Source organism: Trichoplax adhaerens, genomic scaffold (genome assembly GCF_000150275.1).
Source record: "Trichoplax adhaerens TRIADscaffold_1 genomic scaffold, whole genome shotgun sequence".
NCBI classification, from domain to species: domain Eukaryota; kingdom Metazoa; phylum Placozoa; class Uniplacotomia; order Trichoplacea; family Trichoplacidae; genus Trichoplax; species Trichoplax adhaerens.
This window is the reverse complement of record NW_002060943.1, coordinates 7,451,097-7,472,710: the sequence shown is the minus strand read 5'-3', so window position 1 is coordinate 7,472,710 and position 21,614 is coordinate 7,451,097. Positions and strand designations below refer to the sequence as shown.

Sequence of the window (21,614 nt, the reverse complement as noted above, 5' to 3'; positions counted from 1 at the left end):
ATTGTATTGTGTATATATACAGCATAGAATCTTACATTGCCTTCTAGCTATTGACTTTGTCAATTATCCCTGCTGTAACATGTAATATACATATACCTAAAGTTATCTATAAAAGGAGGTAAAAGACAATTCACGTTCAGTAGTCATTATTGTTAAAGGTTACCCTTTTGCTGAGCTTTGCTACAATATTCCAGTTATTAAAGTTGGAAAGCATGGGCTGCCAATCAACTATTTATCAATCATTTGACCGTACTACTTATATGTGAATGATACCTTTTCTTTGTACTATGATGTAGAAGTTATAATGATGAGTTGATTCATCATAGATCAATTTTGTCATGTATATGTACACCACTCTAATAGAGGAGATTATAGTGATAAAAGAAAGCGGTTCAATTTTTGTAATTTAATTCATTCATTTGTCTTATGATACTGCTAATTTATAATTATTCATGAAACAATTTTGCTTGGATGTCTAAGAAAGCTTAGGATCATTATTGCACATCTTGACGCTTTGTTCCGACCACAAGAAAACATTCAATTGCAAGAGCGAATTGATTGTACTTGTTACAAACAAATATTCATTCATTCCATCAGTTATGTTACTCCAGTCATGGTGTAGCGTTGTAAACTGTTACTGTAATCACGACAACGGCAACTCTTTCTCGCTACCAAAAAGTCGCTGCCATGTTTCCATGATCTTAAACTTGCTTGTGTTTCAGATAAAAATACACAAACGTCTACTTGTTGACAGATTTATAGCAGCTATTTTCGTCTTGCATTGTGTAACCGTTGTATAATCACGGCGAAAAACAGACAATCATTTTGTACACTTTGATTTGAATTTACTAAGAGAGACAACTGCTCCATTCATGGTTTGTTTACAAGTACAAGTATGTGCTTTGGTTACGGTCGTAAGGCGTCTGAAGGAGTCCGCCTACTTGTACCCTAATGCAATAATATATCGGAAAATGATTTAATAAATATAATCATCATTATTCTATACTAGAGTTTTGAGTTGATCGGTTATTAATTAATTTCATATCGAACGGCAACGGTTCCTTTTTTTATTTTGCGCGTATTGGCTGGCCCATTGTAGGAATTGAATATTGACTAATAACAGTCGATTTTGGACAGATTACATGGATTCATCATAATACATTTCTATCGCTTGTATTGGAAATATATCCACCAATTTTAGAGCGACAAAATAAAGGTAAATGTATAGATTGACGATGACCTCTTGGTTTAATCGCTATCCTGTCTACTGATGTTAAAGTCATGCTAGTTGATCGTCAACTTAGCGCTCAGCGTATTTTAGTCAGATTACAAGGGGAAAAATGATGACAATGAGAAGAAAAATAGCTTTTGTGCATGTCTAACTGACCAATTACCGACATTATATGTATGACATAGAATCTGGTATTTATTGCGTTGATATGTAGACTAGTAAGAAAAGAATGGAGTTTTGTTATTGAAGTAATTGTAAATAACTTGTAAATTAGTCATTAAATGATTAATTTATGCTAATTACTGTATAGTATTTCAAGCGTCATTATAGGATACGTATTAAGGTTATACAGTACATTAAAATGCTACGTTCAAGAGTAACGTGTTGACGGTTGGCTTTTCAATCGATCAGTGTGTCAGTGATAAAGACCGAATTTTGGGACATGAAGTATGTTGTAAATTAACTTTGGAAAAGGATCTTTTGCAGCTATCTATCCAGTGGCGAGGAAGTAAGTGATGCTACGTATACTATGAGTGACATCATAAATTGGATGTCTTGTGTGATAGAGTTACTATAATATTATACTGTATAATCGATGGGAAGACATGTGTCACTTGAAAATCCAAATTTGTTTTGATGGTTTACGCTATCTGCTCGGTTTGCTCGTTGTCAAAGATTTCTACTGCTGTACGCTGATATATTAAGTGACAAAGAGTACAGTATATGATTTGCCCACATTCGATCCCAAGGTGATGATGAAGCATGAACATATAGCGTAGGGCTATAATAATGTTTTGTTCACCGTTATTCTCTGTATTATCTATCCATAATCATAGTAAATAGATTAGATAATCAAAAATATGATAAAAACATGATGGACAAGTAACAATACAGTCTTTGTTTCAATCGATCCAAAATAACATCATTTACAATTATTAGCCATGGTTGTGAGTGACTTTAGCATTTAAAACAAGCATTACGATTCTATTCTAGTAGTGATTGACGTTATAAGAATGTCCACATTTATTCGATGATGAGGTAGAGTCGTATGTACACATGTCTCAGAGTAATATAGAATAAATAATCAATTTTATTATATACTGTATAATATTGTATCCTAAGCAAATAGGACATCTTGAAATGCTGCCGATACCGACACTTGTTTATTACCGTAAGGAAAGTTTTCAACAGCACAAGAGTCGATGCGTAATGACTCTTCAACACTGATGATGATATTTACAGTGGTAAATATTTTTTTCTTGGCAGAACTGATTAGTGTAGTTTATATGCTAAGAATAGGTAAGCAAGCGGCTATTCAACCTTGTGATTATGAATAGAGAAGATGCTTCTTTTGTCGGATTGACAGTTCCACACCAAGTATCAGTAGACAGTTATAGAGCGGCATAAATTAGTTGTAAGTACAGTTTCCTTACACGCATCGATCGATGATGATAGAGTACAGATTTACAGACAGTAGTGCCATTACTGCGACAATCGTCTCTACTGTAGAGAGTTCGAGCATTCCACTGTTGACTCCAGCTCACCACTAGTTCATGATGATCGGCGTCGCTATCAACAAACAATCAACACAGAAAGCAGCCCATGCGTAGCAAAATACGTCATTATCGTTTTTGTTTTATTCATTTACATGGGCTATTATCATGCTATATTATTCATGTCTTTTATTGATCAGGATATTATTGTTATTTATTAATGCTGTGCAGTAATTTATACGTAAATGGTGTCAGACAAAGTTGCCATTTTCCAAGTCATAGTTTTGTCAACATTTTATCCAGTCCTATCCATTATCTTTCCTTTTCTGATTGAATCATTGAGGGTAAATTAACGTAACTTACATTACAAATGATATGGCTTTAGGCATTTGGGCATAGGGTAGTCATTTTTGGACTTGCATTGTGCAATATCCTCGTCTAGTACAGTATATTCGATTGATCCAGACTTGCAATTGAAGACGGTGAATGATCGATGTCCTCTCGTTACATTAACCGAACCCTCGCGATGTGGATATGTCCTATCTACGAGTGATATCGAGTCAGGTATAGCAGTATGCTGTATTTTATCGACTCGTTGTGATGGGGGTTCGATTCTTTTCCTTCTACTTTTAGCCTGCCTACTGTATCGAGTCTGACAGTAGCATAGTAGTACTGTACAGTACGTCGAGCATGAACGTCACTGCCTACGTCACTGTCTGCTTCTTGTACAGTATCGTTTGGACTCGGCAGTACTGTAGATAACATACTGTACACTGTAGAGCTCTTGTAGTACTGTACTGTACAGTATACTGTAGTAGTATTCAAGATGCACCAATTCATTTGGGCTACACAGTATAGCGCTGGACCATGTTTTGTAAAGCACAGTCGTGGATTGCGGCCAACGGGGCGACCTTGTGAACTGCAAAGTGCAAAATTTTATGACGCGTTACGAGAGGACAAAAATCGCAGTACAGTCATTTAGTCCATTTTCAGCCATAAGCATTGAGCAAGCTCTCGGCTATTGACCGTGTCTGAAGGCTTACCTCTGACAGGTCTAGACTGACTTGACGAATAAGATCAGTACAGTACAGTGTTTTGTTTTTTGGATACTGTAGAGTGTACAGTGCGAGTACTGTACACTCTACAAGTCGATTACTATAGCGTCAGCCAGCGGTTGCATGACACAGCAATCGATCGATGGCGTACCGCACCGCACCGCACCATACCGTATCGAGGAGATTACAGTACTTAGTACTGGCAGTCCAATGATCGTACTGTACTGTACTGTACTGTAGTCTGTAGCTGCACTCCACTCGGTTTGATTGACTGGCCGAGTAGAAATTGTACCTATCAGCGACAAGCTGTTTGTATACTATCTAATACTCGTTATTAGATAGCACTCTGTCAATCAGTAAAGAGAGAGAGAGAGAGATTATCCTCGTTGAGCTTGGTTGTGTCTTATTTTTATTTTACAGATCGTCTACAGTATCCATCGCAGGCTCATCGAGGTGCCAAGATTGCAATTCTTCCATTCATTAATTGACCAGTGGATCGTTATCGTCTTACTGGATTGATATCCATTCTTGCTTGATACAATACTAGTACCAGTCTCATTCCTTCCATTGGCAATCCAAGCGTTGCTTTATTTGATTCATTGTGAGTACGCGGTGTTGAGAAGAAAGCTCCAGGATTGAGGGGAAAAAAAAAAAAATGGCCGATGAACATCAGTTTGTCGGGCCTTATATATTGGAAAGAACCCTTGGTAAAGGCCAAACAGGTAAATTACCATTGCCATTGTGTTAAACTAAACTACTGCAAATCAATCATCTATCGTCACTAGTTTATCCTTCACGTATCGACGTGTAGACAAGGAATCCATTTCCTTATCATTAATAGCATGATCATCACCAGCAAGCCAATCGGGTGTCCACACTACAAAATGGACATAACTGTATTGTAGCGATAGTCTCCACCATAATCATTTCAGTCGGTTATCTCACTGTCGTCAAACATCATGATTATAGAGGTAGACAATAAAAAGATAGATTGGACAAGGCTGGCTAGTTTATCCTACCAGTAGAATGAACAGGTATCACAGTCCGTCCAATAATCCACATTAGTCGTAACGCGCTTACACTACAATATGAGGATCACAATCATAATAAAAAATGACCGATAACCAGCGTCTACGTAAACTTGTTAATCGTTTCAACACTGAATAACATACGCTTGAAAGCAGCATTCAATAGCCTGGTAAAAGAACGATGGATAATTATTTTTCACTATAGCAGTCAAAACATGTTACTTGATCGTTTGCGAGCCATGCCTAATTGCTGTGGATCAATTCCAACTTGTATACTAACATGCATTTCTGGCAATTTTTTTTTTCTTGGCCCATATTTTGGATGCTTTAGGTTTAGTCAAGCTAGGAATTCACTGTCAAACTCGTAAAAAAGTGGCTATCAAGATTATCTGTCGTGATAAACTGAGTAAATCTTTGTTATCTAAGGTTAGTTGGAACATTTGCATTTCAATGATAATGATGACGGTCATGCTAGGCAGTAGTAGCAAAAAGAGATTAAGCGTCAATGATACCATCCAGAATAACGTGATATCCTGGCACAAACTTGCACTCTATTTCTTGCCTTGATCGCAATCAGACGCCCATTTCATTGATATCCATTGCTAGCAATGCAAAATCGTCCAATCTCATGACAAGTCCAGTATTGGCCTAAAGGCATAATTAGGTTAAATTGAATTGTTTGTTGGATAAAATACCTTTCGTCTACATGATTCTTTTACTCGCTCCTTTTCAAAGCATCCATCATTTGCCAGTCATTGATTCAACGCGTTGTATATATATAGATCAAGAACGATCTAGATGAATACATTTCTTTTATCCATCGCTAACTGTATTTGATCGAGTGCTCATCACTAGTGATCGATCCTACGAGAATCCACTCTTCTCTTCTTTTAATAGACAATTTGAAGCGAATTGGCCTATTTTGAATCCCTTCATAATATTGTCATCGTCATGATTTACAGTATATTAGAATATGTCAAGCAGCAGTTGCATACTCATTATAATACAAGTATAAACAGTATCATCATCCACATTGAAATTATTTTTTCTTTATCTTTTTGATATGCAGGTATTTTTTTTTATTTATTGATGCTATCATTTTCTCTTTTCTCCATATAAGTCTTACGCTTATCGACTAGTGTAATGCAATACTATCGATCAGTTTTTCGATCCATTCATAAACTGATATTGAGAGCGGGAGAAAAGTTTTCCATCGTGGCAGTAACGACTTGCTCTTTTGTGCAGTCGTCAATAACACAATTTAAAGTCGACAATATGGCCCCTTTGATTTCCAATGTACAGCCCTGTAGTCATGGAGTAAAACACGAGTAGGAAAGAAAAAGGGATAGATCACAGACTAAATCGATATTTTACATTGATGGCTGAATGAATACGAATGAGAATCGATTGTGAGAAATAATAAATTTACGAGTGATTTTCTACCCATAACCTTGATGTTAGCGACATCAACATTCAAGACTGTTAATTTATCTTTAGCACCTTTACATCGTGTCAATAGAGAGATGTCCGTGTAAAGCGTTAGTTTACACCATTCCAACGGCATACTCCATGTTATTCTAGCCTTCTAATTATTCCTCAATCTTTCCACTCGAACCTATACTGTATATTTTTTAAATTGATAACAACACCAATTAATTAATTGTAATCTATTATTCTTTTGCCTTGAAAGGCTTGTTAGAACAACCCGCGTATTTACACGAATTACAACATTTATGCAATCTTGCTAACGATGTGATCGCCTTCACGACAGCAATCCTACATAATGGAATTAATTTATAGCCAATCTTCTTCATTGCTATGGGGCTTGCTATTGACTGGCTACATACAAATCTTTTCCACATGCCATTAGTTCTATTTTGTGTGTGTGTGTATGTGCATGCCAAAGTCTGAATTATAATCTATTGTATCAGAAATGCAAACAGGATTACTGTCTACTATAACCGGCTGCGATTTTCTACTATAGGAGTATATGCTTTAGCATAAATCGATAGCACATTAAGTATTAACGATCCTCCACCTCCCCTGAATCGTCGTAAGTTGTACGCGTCCCTGGAGCTACACGAAGTGTGCTAATGTTGAAAAATTAGTTATCCTATCCACAAATCGATAACGCATTACGTATTAACTATCCTCCACCCCCCTGAATCGTCGTAAGTTGTACGCGTCCCTGGAGCTACACGAAATGTGCTAATGTTGAAAAATTATTTATCCTATCCGCGTTATAATCCAGCCAATTCATATTCCTTGCTACTCTACAATCTTGTCGACATAACCACTTATAGCCAGCAAATCATGATGAATAGTTATAGTACCTGTCGTTATTATGCGAGCTGTAGGCGTATTCGTAAGAAAGTAAAATCGAGAATGAAAACTTTCCATTTACAAGTCTAAATTGAATTTTTTTTAAAATAGGCCCAATCCAATATGAGACGTTAGCTAAATCAAATTGAATCTATTTTCACAAACGCTTTATCGTACTATAAATGATATCAAAGTAGTTATAATCTACAAGATGAATCAAGAATAATTTCACAACGATAGAGTAAAGACTAGTTTGTTGATGGCTTTCTTTTAGCTTTATCGTACTATAAATGATATCAAAGTAATTATAATCTACAAGATGAATCAAGAATAATTTCACAACGATAGAGTAAAGACTAGTTTGTTGATGGCTTTCTTCTAGCTTTCATAGCTACATTATTGTTATTGAGCTAAATACTAACTGTATATGCGAAATTCGAGTAGGTGTGATATTTGAAACACTCCTACTGTACATACTAACCTACAATACCTGGATCGAATCAGATCACAAAGTATTTTTGATCACAACTAACTCGCCACAGTGAACATAAAATGAATACAGTCACTCTGCGAGAGAGATGAAAAGTGGAGTAAAGAATGAAAAATCGCCATCAATAATGACTCCCTGGTATCAATTGATTATTAAGTTAATAATCCTTTCAAATTTTATGATTGTAGGATAAATTTTGATATGATTTCTTTGGGTTGGTAACGATATAAGAAGATATTGTATTAATTATATGTATATCATTTATTTTTACAATCTTCACCAAATCAATAACTAGAATTGATCCGCTATTCAACAATATTCTTAATACTTGCCTCTATTCTCACATATTCAAGTAAAAAGCATAACATAAACTGATGACAAATCTCTCAATTTATAGTAGTAGACTACTGTATCTTTCCCAACACTATTGAAGCCTTGTCAAAGGATATAAAATTGAATTTTATCTCTATTCTAATGTACAAAGCGTACACTATCCAACACCGATGCATCTAGTGGAGATGTCCACCGTTTTCAAGTCATGCAGACTCTAATTTCACTTATTTTATTAGTCTACTTAAAGCTTGCATAAAAAGAATTGTCGAAACTATGTTAGTGATGTTAGGGAAAGACAGTTAATTCTCTCTAATCAATAATTTCTTTTGATAAATTATTTACTAGCTATTGCTATCATTTAAGTCAAATACATGCTTGATTTCGTTTAATTTAGGTTGAAAGAGAAATTACGATCATGAAATTGATTGAGCATCCACACGTTTTGGGATTATTTGATGTATACGAAAATAAAAAAATGCTGTAAGTATTTTTACTGATCGGATAGATTGATGACTACTAATTTATCTTATGACTGGTACTCTAGAAACAACTCATCTTATTTCATGTAGTAATATTGACTGTAGTCTTTATTTTCATCAAAATTCTTTCAATTCTTTTCCTATTTAATATCGACATTGAATTTTTCTAGATTTATCCTCTAGATGCTTCTTTTTGCCTGCTTTTTTATGTTTTCATTCTTTTTTTCTTATCTTTGATCCTTTCTATCGTCATTGATGAGGCTTTCTTTTTTGATCAATATGTGATAGCATAGTATAAAAACCCCCATTTTTTATATGGTTATTTCAGCTAGAAATCAATTGTTCCTATAAATTATTTTACAGTAATTTTGAGTATAGATAGGATTATGGATAATATCTTCGTTTTATTTTTCATTCTATTCCCATTTGTTAACAACTAGGATTTAGGAATGCTTGTACTAATATATATTCTATCTTACTGAGAACTTGTAATTCAATTGTATTTTAGTTACTTAGTTCTGGAACATGTCAGTGGTGGAGAACTTTTCGATTATTTAGTCAAAAAAGGTCGCTTGTCGCCTAAGGAGGTACATTGTTATGCCTAGAAGTAAAATGATTTTCTTCATTGCTTGTCTATTCATCATCTCTTCACATTCTTTAGAGTGATTTCAAAAATAAACGTAAAGCATTAGATACTGAACAACTGTATCACAGTAATACAGTAACTATAATGTAATGATTGAACGCGAAATACTGTATAACGGAATTGACATGATGAGACCATCATCATCATCAAATATTTATACGCATTCTATCAGTACTATGAAAGAAATAACCTTGTCAACTTGCATATAATCTACCATACCTTTATACAGTATTTTCCGCCTTTTTCAAAGGCATTCCCCTACTAGTATTCTTTTTTTATGTTCTGTCTACAATCATCTTCCAAGTTGTAGTATAAATTGTATAAAAATAAAATTTTAGCTTTATCAAGGATATTCTAATTGAATGTATCACTTCGTGATAGAGTAATGTAGTTCCTATTATTTTCTTGAAAATGGATTCTTGAATACTTATAGATTGACTGTCATCCAGTTATAGACTACATAGTCATCAATATACTAAAATAATCGCCTACCTTCTGAACTGCTACCAATAATGATTTTTAAATATGACTATTTAATGTCAGGGTGTAGTTTTGGTTATAGTACTACACTTTATTGTTCTTTAAATCGCTAAAAAAAATATCTGATTCAATTATAACGATATTAAATACTGTTTACTAGAAAAGTAGAAATCATGTATCTCACAGTAAAGTATTATAAGCCTGTAATTGCTATATAACAAGCTATTTGGCACTATTTTAACTATTCTATTAAAATGGAGCATATTGATTTTATTTTTTGCTTGAGTTCTGATCACAATTTTGTTATAAATTTATCAAGATCAATAAAAAATAGTACAATGGAACAATAACCACCAAAATAAAATAGTTACCAAACGTAACATTAATGAAATATCTATCACATATAATAAAATCATTGATCATTTTACTTGATTATAGGCTAGGAAATATTTCAGGCAAATCATTTCTGCTTTAGATTTTTGCCAGAGTCACTGCATTTGGTAATGATAATATCATAATCTAAACGTATCATATTCTTTCTTTACTCCTAGTAATCAATCATCTTAAATCAATTTTTAACACTATATACATTTTAAAATGAAAACTGTTCCTAATTGATGCACCGAAAATACTACCATTAATGTTAATGCTTTTTGCGGATATCTTAAGCCATCGCGATTTGAAACCTGAAAATTTGTTGCTGGATGGTAAAATGAATATCAAAGTTGCTGATTTTGGCATGGCCTCTTTACAGGTATTGACAACAAACGCGACGAATTTTCAATAATTTATTTCCACTGTAGTCGTCAACTCAAGTGATACTAACATTTCACTGCATATTTGTTCTATACTATTTGTTGTATTAATAAATAGAAAATGTTAGTTGTCTTATTTACTACTCCAACTACTTATTATAGATTAAATTTATCGATTATTGTTTATTAAAATATACTTCATGGTCTAATCCCTTTTTTACTACGTTTATAGGTTGAGGACGCAATGTTGGAAACTAGCTGTGGGTATGTATGGCAATATCAAACAGTAATGCATGTAGACCTGGATACCTACTCATAGTTCAGCTCTACTTGCTAGAGGATCTGATAATTACATTATCGTAAACCTTATCAGAAGTGAAAAATATAATGTATATTATATTATGTATATTATAGTCAGTACGCGATAAAATATTTTTGCGATAACTAGTCATCGACTGGATAGCCTTTAATCTATCATAAGTCATTTAGGTAAAATATAAAGGTTTCGATGTGTTGTTTGTATACTATTTTGAAGCTTGAGCTTAAATCATAATCAGTTATATATAGTAAGTATTCTGATAGACTGAAGAGAATATTAATTGCTCTTTAATTGGATCAGTCCTTACTAAATCAATTTATGAGCACTGAATAAGCACCCAGATTAGACATCGTTAGTTTTTTATTGATTTTTGTTACTCTCTTCAATCGATATGATACCCTACTGAACAACATACACAGTTCTCCTCATTATGTGTGCCCAGAAATCATTAGGGTAAGCTTATTTTGCACTGTGTTCATAAATAAAATGGTTCCTATTAATTATTAGCTATCAGAGAATAGATATCATAATTGATAGCGTATTTTACTTTACTTTCTAGGGAGAAAAGTACGATGGTCGCAAAGCTGACGTCTGGAGTGCTGGTGTTATTCTTTTCGCTTTATTAGTCGTAAGATTTACATTGTTTTTTTTTCATTTTATCTTTATTCGCATACCGAAATAAGATCCATCTCATCGAATTGCATATGCAATTTCTAATCATTTAGGGATCATTACCATTTGATGATGAAAATCTTAGAAGGCTATTAGACAAGGTTAATATGCAGATACTTTACTTCTGCTACAGTCTTTAGTAAATTTAAAACGCGAAGTAATAACAATATTTTAATCGATAATTATATAATTTAGTGTACATAGTCAGGTGAACAATTCTAACAGTTTGCCTTTTTAATAAAGGTCAAAAAAGGCAACTTTAGCATTCCTGATTTTGTGCCCAGCGAATGTCAAGATTTATTGAAACGCATGATAGAGAAAGATCCAGAAAAAAGATATTCGGTATAGAGGACTGTAAATCTCTATTGTTGTCGAAAGTTTAATGTTACTGTAATCTTTCTATAATTGATTTCTTCTGGCAAGATCGCTTATAATAATAGAACTTATAGATTATTTTGCCAACAATTGATTCATTTATTTCATTCTGTTATTATTAGATTGCAGATGTTTATAAACATCCATGGATGAAAGAGTTAGTATCTCTCTTACTAAATTGTTAAAATTTTATTTTTAACCAACATCTTACGATTATGTCATTGATGTACTGCATATACAATATATAGCTACTGCGGAGAGGTGGAATTAGAAGCACCAATGCAAGATGTAGTCCAGGTAATATACTCTGGAGTTTCCTTGATATAATATTTGGCCAACGCAATCTTCATGGGAAATATCATGATACAATCTCATTACGATTTTTAATAGCAATTCAAATTAATGATTACAATTAAATATTACAGACAGAGATGATTTCTTCTGAATCTATGATCGATCTTGATGTATTCGATTCAATGACAAGTTTGGGATGCTTTAAAGATAAGGATGACTTGAAGAAGAAGCTTTTAGACCCACAGTAAGTAATAATTATCATTATCCTTAGCGTACGCGTATACAACTATTATACCCTATACAGTACTAACTTTGCTTGTAGCTAATTAATCAGTCCTATATTTGACCTATTGGTACAAAATTTTCTGTTTCATTTTGCAGTCACAATACGCAAAAAGTTGTTTATTACCTTTTACTTGATCGTAAACTTCGCAAGCCAGCAGTGAACGATGTTGATCCTTTCTTTGATTTGGATATCTGTAAGAGAATTATTATGTTTGATTTAACTCGAATCTTTTAATGTATAATTGTAAATTTTATGCTTCTACTACTTTTCTAAAGCTGATCCACCGCGTAAGCGAGTAGATTCATTTAACTCTCCTCGTCAGTCTCCAAGGTTAGTGGAGTGCTATTAAAGATTGATATAACTGTCAATAGTCCTGTCTTTGTTTTAAGCCTGAATTATAACGAAATTAACAATAATAGGCCCATCAGAAAACTTACCGATACACCGCCTATCACAAGACCTCGATCAGTTACTGTGTCTTCGTAAGGCAACTTAATTTTATAGACATCACACGACGATATTGGATTATATTTAAGATAAGGAATACTAATCTTGTTTATATTAATAGAGCTGGATCTCCTCAACCTCTTAATGTGCCATATACCAATAAAAGAGATATCAAAGTGGATAATACTCCTAAGAGAATTAGCCAGATTGACCTTAGCAGCGACGATGATAATGGTCGCCCGGGAACTCCGGCTAAAGATGATGGAACGAATGGCCAGAGTCCGCAATGGAAGTCAAAAATATCTAATATTAAGAAATCTATCATTGGTACACCTAGATTCCACAGAAGGAAGATGATTGGTATGGTATCATTGATCCTAAAATAGTAACCAGTTCATGAACTAAGCTCAATACTTTTTATCCATCGTAATTCTCTTTATCAACAGTCACTGAACCTGGAAATGATGATTCTACACCCACCATAGCTCCGGATTCACCCGAGTAAACTTAAATATATTCTTGATACAGTGATTATAGTAGATTTATACTAAATACATTTTTACCTCATATAACAATTTAGAACTGCGGTGAAAAAGTCGTGGTTTAGTCAGTTAGTTGGCAACATCGATTCTGATGATGTAAATACAAGAATTTATTTCGTTTTATTTCATTTTTATTTAATGATAATATGGTGATTCTTTTATATTAATATATATAGCATTGAATATCTATTCTTACATTTAAAAATTTACATTGATAGGTTTTCGTCATAATCAAGGATAAAAACATCTCTATGATAAAAGCAGACTTGATACAAGCCTTGCTCTCGGTTAGACATTAGAATTTATCTTTAACTATTACCTAACTACGATTTAAACATAGAATTTGACGTAAATTGACATTGATGATTTCGTCAATTTCTTGAATAGATGAAGGATCTTACTCATCAGGTTACTTCAGCGACTCAAATTATCGCAGAAATTAAAAAATCATGTAAGTTTCTTTAACTTTTTGTAAGAGATAAATATTACCTAGATGTAATAAAAGATGTTGACAAATCCCAAGTTACTTTTGTAATTAACTAAAAGTGGCCTTGTTGTCAATTTATTATAGCCGTATTCCAATCTAAACCGCTAAAGTTTATGATCAACATTGAGAGCTCCAAAACGAATTCAGATAGTCTCTACTATACGGTTACAATGAAGTTATTGACATGTAAGTGATTAGTGTGCAATTTTAGTAATGAACTATATAGGTTGAGCGCTTATTATAATTATACAGTAGTGGATCGAGTTGAAACTTACACATGGTGCAATTGTTTTCTTCAAAATTAGCTGGGCAAAAAAGACGATTTAAAAAGATTGCCGATAATATTCAGAAGGTATTGCTTCTTCCACGCTCCGCAGCAGCTGGCGTTGTGAAACATATGAATCTATCAGATAGTGACAGCGATGATGGAGACTTTTAAAGATTTCTTTAGTGTGATATCCATTTATGTGGTGTTTTATCATCTTAGTTATTATTCGTATAAAATTTTAAGCTTTGAATGCATCTTACAATCTATAAAGTTAATGGATAGATTTTCTTAATGTTCTTTTGCGGACAACTTCAATTAGTCACTAGGTTATGCGAGTATTACATGAAAAATGTATAGAGTATACTACCTCGTTCCCTAACTATAATTAATGATAAACTTTGGCACAAGCATTCTTTAATAGGCCAATATTAGGAAATTTAGAACATGCTACAATTGTGAAGTGAATTTTTTCATTGGCTATTTTTAAATTACCTTTGGCAGTGAAAATGTTCTTAGCCGAAACCATATGACTATACTAATTTGTTTAAGCTAGCGAATTCGAAGTTCTACTGCAATCAGAATCTTAATTAACAGTACGTCAGATCGTACACATGCACTTTTTGCTACCCGAGAAGAAAAACAACAAATTGCATTATACTCAACAACTTTCACTTTTATAACCAATATCTTTAGCTTATTTGGTCTTTCACTCATTTTAGACAGTGTTTAATTTTTTGTTGAATAGAAAGAAAAGTCCGTCCGTCAATGTAAATATGTATACGTGTAAGACATTTGACTGTGTTTTTATTACACAATCTGATATGACATAAAATTTTTTGTAAAGTTCCTATAACAATAAATGGAGTCTATCTATAACAATGACAGTGATCGATTTTAAAAGTAGCAAGAAATATAACCGTGCTGTTGTGTATATCAACTTTGCAATCTTCTATACAGTAGTGTAAAAAATTTTTATTGACAAAGTCTATATTCTACTATCCGTTGCATGGGTATGCAATTAAGTTGTTGCTTTTAGCATTTGTATTAAATCATCTAGTGGACTCGTCTCCTTTTCATCTAATAAGTTAAACTCTCTAGCAAATAGTACATAATGTAAGAGTAATGCATTTAGATGTGTACTCTCTTCGAGATCAATTATAGTTTGAAAATGTGAGTGATAGATATGTGCGATAACATGAAATAATATTTTAAAAATTTTCTTAATAATATTTTGAAAGCAAGAAGGAAATTCTGTGCCTAGAAATAGTATATAAAGGAGGAGCGAAAAAATAATTAGTACTATTTAATTAAGAATAAAGATTTACATTGGCTAATTCAATTTATAACATAAGTTTAATGCAGTATGCATTACAATTCATTTAAATAGTGTTATGTCTTGTCCCTATCAACTACTAGTATGGTAGATTAAAACCAGTGATTGTCTGATATCATGATGCTTAGCGATACCTATAACTAGACAACACGAATACGAGTTGACATTATTCGCGTATCAATATACAGTACTATAGTTTACAGTATCGGAATTTACCATCGCAATTTGCGTACTGTATGTGCGTCGATATACGTGGATATAAAATTTGTATGTAGGATAAATCGTGAAAGTAATAATACCTTCGTTGACAGTTAAGATCCGAAAATGAACTAATGTACGTATTAGTACTATATCAAGGGGCTCGGCAGCGTTGAAAAGTTATTCAAAATACGATATGATCATAGATGTATATATTATACACTCGGACAGATTATCGTCTAAGGCTTGATGGTATATTCATTGTTGTATTGATGTATTCTAACTATTGTTCTAGCAATATTATGCAATCGAGCATACTCAATCAAGGTCATTACTTAGAACATTTTTCTCCTCCATATACTATGCAATAAGCCATATTAAGATACAAATTAATCGAGCTGAAGTAATAATCAATGTAATTACTTAATATCTTATGACATTGACACAGTGAAATGATATAAATGATTATAATTAGTCTGTTTTCTGCTACGGTACTGTGTGCTATTGCTGATCGACAGTATACACATTATTTTAGAAATGTTAATGCAAAATTGATTCTATATCTAGGTTACTCCATACTCTACTAGATTTCTATACAACGGTTACCGATAATGACGACAAACATATTTTAGTGTAAAAACATTCACTCAATGAGACTGTATAATCCAATGGCAACGGTCATCTTCGCCTAAGGTTAATTATTGTAGCATTCAAACGCTTTTTTATCGTAGTTGATGACCTTAATAATGACGTCTACTACAGCCAAAGGAATAGAAGAGTATCCTACTTTATTCTCGTCATCATTTTTGATCACTCAATTTTATCTATTATAAGCATTAAAGTATTGCAATCGATAACAAGTATATTAGCAATGGATTACATCAAACAATTCTCTCAATATACTCCGCTATTAACTTATATATTGCTATCTATCCAATCGTAGTGAACATACCATATTTAGTTGAGAAAATTTCTTCATCATTAACTTGTTTTTCGATAAATGACATCACAGTATCAATGTACTGAGGTGCTGACAATTTAATTTTCTTATTTTTATCATCATACCAATTGTATTGACTAGAAGAAAAAAAATGCCAATATCGAAGAAATTATGACTAAACAATAACTTTATGTCGTAATCATTTATCGTCATCACATTTGTCTACTAATAGTAAATATTATTTAATACATTCTTATTATTTATTGATGATAATCGGATAAGGATAGATGGTGAACAATATGAAACCAGTAGTTAAGTTATACGCGTAGAACAAAGTACAGTAATAGATGAAAACAATCGTTTCTTTAACACCTCCAGTAGATTATTTTTCCTCTACTAGTAGAGTCTATGTTCAATAAAAGGTATCAAATCTACGAATAGAATGGATTTGATGTAATACAAATCAATCTAAATGAAAGCGAGGTATTTAATAGTTGACATTTTGTCCTAAGACCAATGGTACAAGAAAAGTCTTTCTCTTTTATTAGAACACTATAGGATGGATATCTAGCGTACAATTATCGTCGGGGGAAGTATGAGATTAAAAGCCCCACAACAAAAAAAAATTAGTACTGATGAGCTTGATGATAAAGAATGCCCAAAATATGTGCAGCTTTGAGTAGTGCATTCGCTAAAGGTACCAAAGGTACTACAGTAATTTTATTCTTGTAGCTATAAGCTATAGAACATAACAGCAAAAATTACTCGTCCTATCGCACAAGTCTAGTATTGTATTTCACCATGAAATTAACAAGAGTTAATTGAACTTACGTAGCACCAGCGTTCATGATCGGGCAGTTAGCGGTTGTACACTGTTCGTTGACAGTGCCAAAGATCAAGTTAATATTCTTGAAAAAGTTGACAGCTATAATTACATCATTAACAAGTATAAAGAATGATTAGTATTATCATTTTTTCTCCATAGCAGCTTGATCTTTTTAAACTCAGCAACGTCGACTACGCCTATTAATCCATCAACAAAGTAAAGCTATCCTACTAAAATTTAGCGTATAAAGCCCTATCTAGGCGTAATGATGACATAGTTTCTAATCGAGTATCACTGATGAAAATGTGAGATTTTTAGGGTGTAAAGTAGCGGTTGAATGTTGCCCTATCCATGGTCAAAATAAGTATTAGCGTTGTCGATGTCACGATACACTTTTGCAATAGTTTGTCGGTAGAAATGGTCGATATTTTTATCTAGACAATCAATCATTACGACAGCACCTACTGTATGACCATGACGACATCAAGCGGAAAAAAAAGAAGGAAAATATCTGCAGGGTATCTTACTGTAGGTTAAGCGATTATACAATAATGACATAGTTCAAAAGTCAGATCAATCAAGCCAAAGAGAATCAATCGTTCTATTGGCAAAGTATAGAAAGTACCGATAAAATTGAAGAAAAGAGAGTTTATAGCAAAATGCAGATGTTGGATAAGTGCACTTTAGACAGGTTAAGTTGTACTCGACTATTGACAAGAAAGTATGGATGGTATTTACCATGAGTTGCCAGCCATTCGTTTAAATCGACGCCTGGTGGTAATTTAACACCATGAACAAAATCGAAGTCGACAATCTTATGATGGAGGAATTTACTATCCAAGTAAGCTTTTTTCTCTTCAACTACAGCTTTCTTTTTCCCTTTCCTATACATAAAAGAATGTTGATGTCGATTAGATGGTCGTTATGTTGAACGATGAAGGTGAAAACAAACCGATGTTGACGATAGTCAATGGAGTCCAAAGGAAGAAAGGAGGAAAAATTGGCTAACTCTCTGTCTCTAGTTAACTGATCCTTTAGTATGTAAACAGCCTAGTTTTCTACTATTATTTGTACTGTATATTGTTGGTGTAATATTGTCTCGATGGTGGTAATATCTCAATTAAAATTAAATTGATTTCTATCTTTCTAAAGTAAAATTTAGCCCTACTCCATCACTAGAAGTAAATCTTGTAGTCTATACACACATTGTTCGATCGATTCTACTACAGACGGTAAAGTTGGAAGCCGTGATCAACATTGAATGCTTCAAATCGTTTTCAACTTACCCTAAGCCTAACCATTCCATTGATTTGATCGAGAAAGTATACTAACGCTGCCAGCCGTTATTGACCTTATTATTCGCTGAAGGATTTTGATTCAGACAGTGGATGAGTGTTGGCCGATAGAAATACACTGGTAGCTAGTGGAAACCAATGTCTTGAAATGCTAGCCAATATGACTTGGGTAATTAATAACAAGTCGGTCAAGAGTCCACCAAGTCACAACAGTTTTGAAAGATGATTCTACTCTTCTACTACGCCAACCGATAGACCAGGAGGAGGGGGAGGAAGGGGTAGAAGAAAGAAGAAAACTATAAGAACTTTCTACAGCTTTAGATTGATGCTATTGGATCTCAATTGATTGTCATCAGGAATTGGAAAAAAAAATGGATGCCAAACTATCACGACGAGTTAGCGACCACAGAGATCGATAGGCCAATTAACGTAGACCAATCCAAATACAATAGGAATAACTATGGAAAATAGATTGATGTTTGCGTACCAACGTTAGCTAACTAACTCCGACAAGCTTATGAAGGTGTACAATCCTCACTGCAAATAGAATACAAACAGTCTTTCACAGCTTATGATGAAGCACATCAACAAGACTGTTATAACTGTAATGAGCTATTCAAGTGGATAACACTGCAGTAATAGAGAGAGAAAAGCTATAAATAAATAATAAATCCACTAACAAAAATGCACAGCAAGCAGCCCAACAGTGGAATGGCCGACGTTGGACTTTCGTTGCTGATGCCAGCAAATCCGACGGACGGAAGCTTCTTACTGTACCAAGTACGGTGTGTACACCAGTGAAAAGGACTGTATACTGTAGGCATAGCGAGTCCCGCAGTGGGCTGTCATACAAGAACATATTCTCCCAATCGATACACTGCTTAGACTAACAGTTTAACTCCTGTACTGGTCACTCTATTCCAAGGAGGTGTTGATCAGTCTTGTCAACGAAGGGTGGGGCCCTTAGCTCAAGGATCAAAATAGTTGAACAAGAAAAGCTCCAAGGTGTATATAAAATGGCGTTGATAGTTATGCCAACAAATCAAAATATATCAAGGGATAATAGTGGTTAAAGGTCTACGGCAAAAGTTTTCTCATGAGTGTTTATTGCAGTTTTGGGGACGGCATTTTGTAGGTGGGGGCCCTTACCTCAAGGATCAAAATAGTTGAGCAAGAAAAGCTCCAAGGTGTATATAAAATGGCGTTGATAGTTATGCCAACAAATCAAAATATATCAAGGGATAATAGTGGTTAAAGGTCTACGGCAAAAGTTTTCTCATGAGCGTTTATTGCAGTTTTGGGGACGGCATTTTGTAGGAGCGGTCGTTGTGTTGTAGGAAACCTTTTCTCTTTCCATTCAAAAAAAAAATGGAGAAAGACCCGGAAAGCCCCTCGGTGCCACTACCGCTAATCATTATATATATATATATATACATCTACAATTCACGTAATACAATGGACATAGCATAAGGATTTTTCTCTCCCTACTTGCCCATCATCTCACAAACTAGTCGAGAATCACTCTACTGTAGGCTATTATTACTGTTATAGCAAAACTTTGTGAAAACTTTTACACAGGTCTATTGCACTCATTATTGAATGGTCTATTGTAGTGATGAACAAGTCATTCAATATTGCCAGCGTGAAAGTCCTTCATTTTTGCCTAAAACACTAAACTATGGCAAGCAAAATGTTTTGACTGCAGCCTTGTCCTACTCCAGTTCATACGCTGCTATTATGCAAGCTTAGAAGGTTAATAGTACCCCTGCAAATCTCTTCTGAATATATTCCAAATCATCAGCAATGCGTCGACAGTTAACTGTAGTCCGCTCTTATGCGACTGGTCATAATAATGCCGCACTTCCTTATTATATGATTGTGTTGATAGCACAGATCTGTCTCATTCCTTTTTAAATGGCCTACTGTAGTGATAAACAAGTTCTTCAATATTGCCAGCGTGAGAGTCATTGAATTTACCCAAAATACTGAAGCATTGAAAGCAAAATGTCTTATGTCGTGCTCCAGTTCATACATTGCTATCATGCAAGCTTACAAAGTTAACAGTACCCTCCAAAATCTCTTCTGCCGCTATACATTGCGTATACACTAGGCCTACTGTCTGACTATATTCTAAATCATTAGCAATGTGTCTACAGTAATCCGTTATTATTCAACTAGCCACAACACTGCCGTACTTCCTTATTACATGATTGGATTAATAGCTTAGAATATTAACTATGAAAGTACAACACTATTTGTATTTGATCGGCCAGTTCTCCAATCGATTACTGACTGACTACTATGTTACCTTATTATCTTGACAGGTTGATGAGAGGATATTCTAGTAAACATGAGACAGGATGGGAGTGGGACATAAGGACAAAAATTTCTATATAAAAGACAGTCCTCGTATATGATCACATAGTTAAAACAGGCATCAGAGTGTCACACTAAGCAGTCTATACTCTGTTTTCGTTTCCGGTCCACGCAGATTTCCATAGTAACTAATTCATTATCAAATCATATTGATGCGATAGACTCGATTAACTTCAAATCGGACTATATTCCCTTGAATTTCCACTGATTTCACCAGTAATGATAATTAATTAAGGAACTACTAAGAAACTGCAGGCTCTCAAAGGAGAGTTGCCGGTGTCATTGAGTCAAAGGCTAAAGGCACTGAAAGGACACTTCATGTCCGGACAATCTTAGTAGTTCCTGCCTTGACTATGGACTATTTTTTATTAGTCCGTGCTTTGGTCAACGACAAATTTTTTCTCTTCTGCTATATAACTCAGAGCACAGTCAGCATACAGGCATCACAGACAGAGTAGCTTTGCAACCGAGCTCAATCCCAGTTCGCAGAAGCTATCATTGCACTATTACGACGATTGGCTACATTAAAAATAACAATATTACTATGCCTGATTACTAGAGTAATATAAATACAGTTGATTCATTCAACATCCATTAAAATGCACCTTGCAAACAAGAATATTTAGCTTAGTGTTTGGAATGTC

General features: G+C 33.9%; 1 protein-coding gene across 1 annotated transcript; it reads left to right on the top strand.

The window, feature by feature from the left end:
* Positions 1-4,434: 4,434 nt before the first annotated feature.
* Positions 4,435-21,498, top strand: TRIADDRAFT_49700 (uncharacterized protein; the record flags this gene model as incomplete). The annotated part of the gene is made up of 24 exons (XM_002108746.1): positions 4,435-4,501; positions 5,139-5,233; positions 8,347-8,432; positions 8,940-9,018; positions 9,996-10,057; positions 10,227-10,311; positions 10,431-10,435; positions 11,051-11,084; positions 11,191-11,259; positions 11,357-11,404; positions 11,547-11,645; positions 11,801-11,835; positions 11,927-11,975; positions 12,104-12,216; positions 12,354-12,451; positions 12,534-12,592; positions 12,678-12,851; positions 12,900-13,070; positions 13,302-13,343; positions 13,466-13,534; positions 13,635-13,698; positions 13,819-13,920; positions 14,040-14,086; positions 21,424-21,498. The coding sequence occupies 24 exons, from the start codon at positions 4,435-4,437 to the stop codon at positions 21,496-21,498; spliced, it is 1,827 nt and encodes a 608-aa protein (XP_002108782.1).
* Between the last annotated feature and the right edge of the window lie 116 nt (positions 21,499-21,614).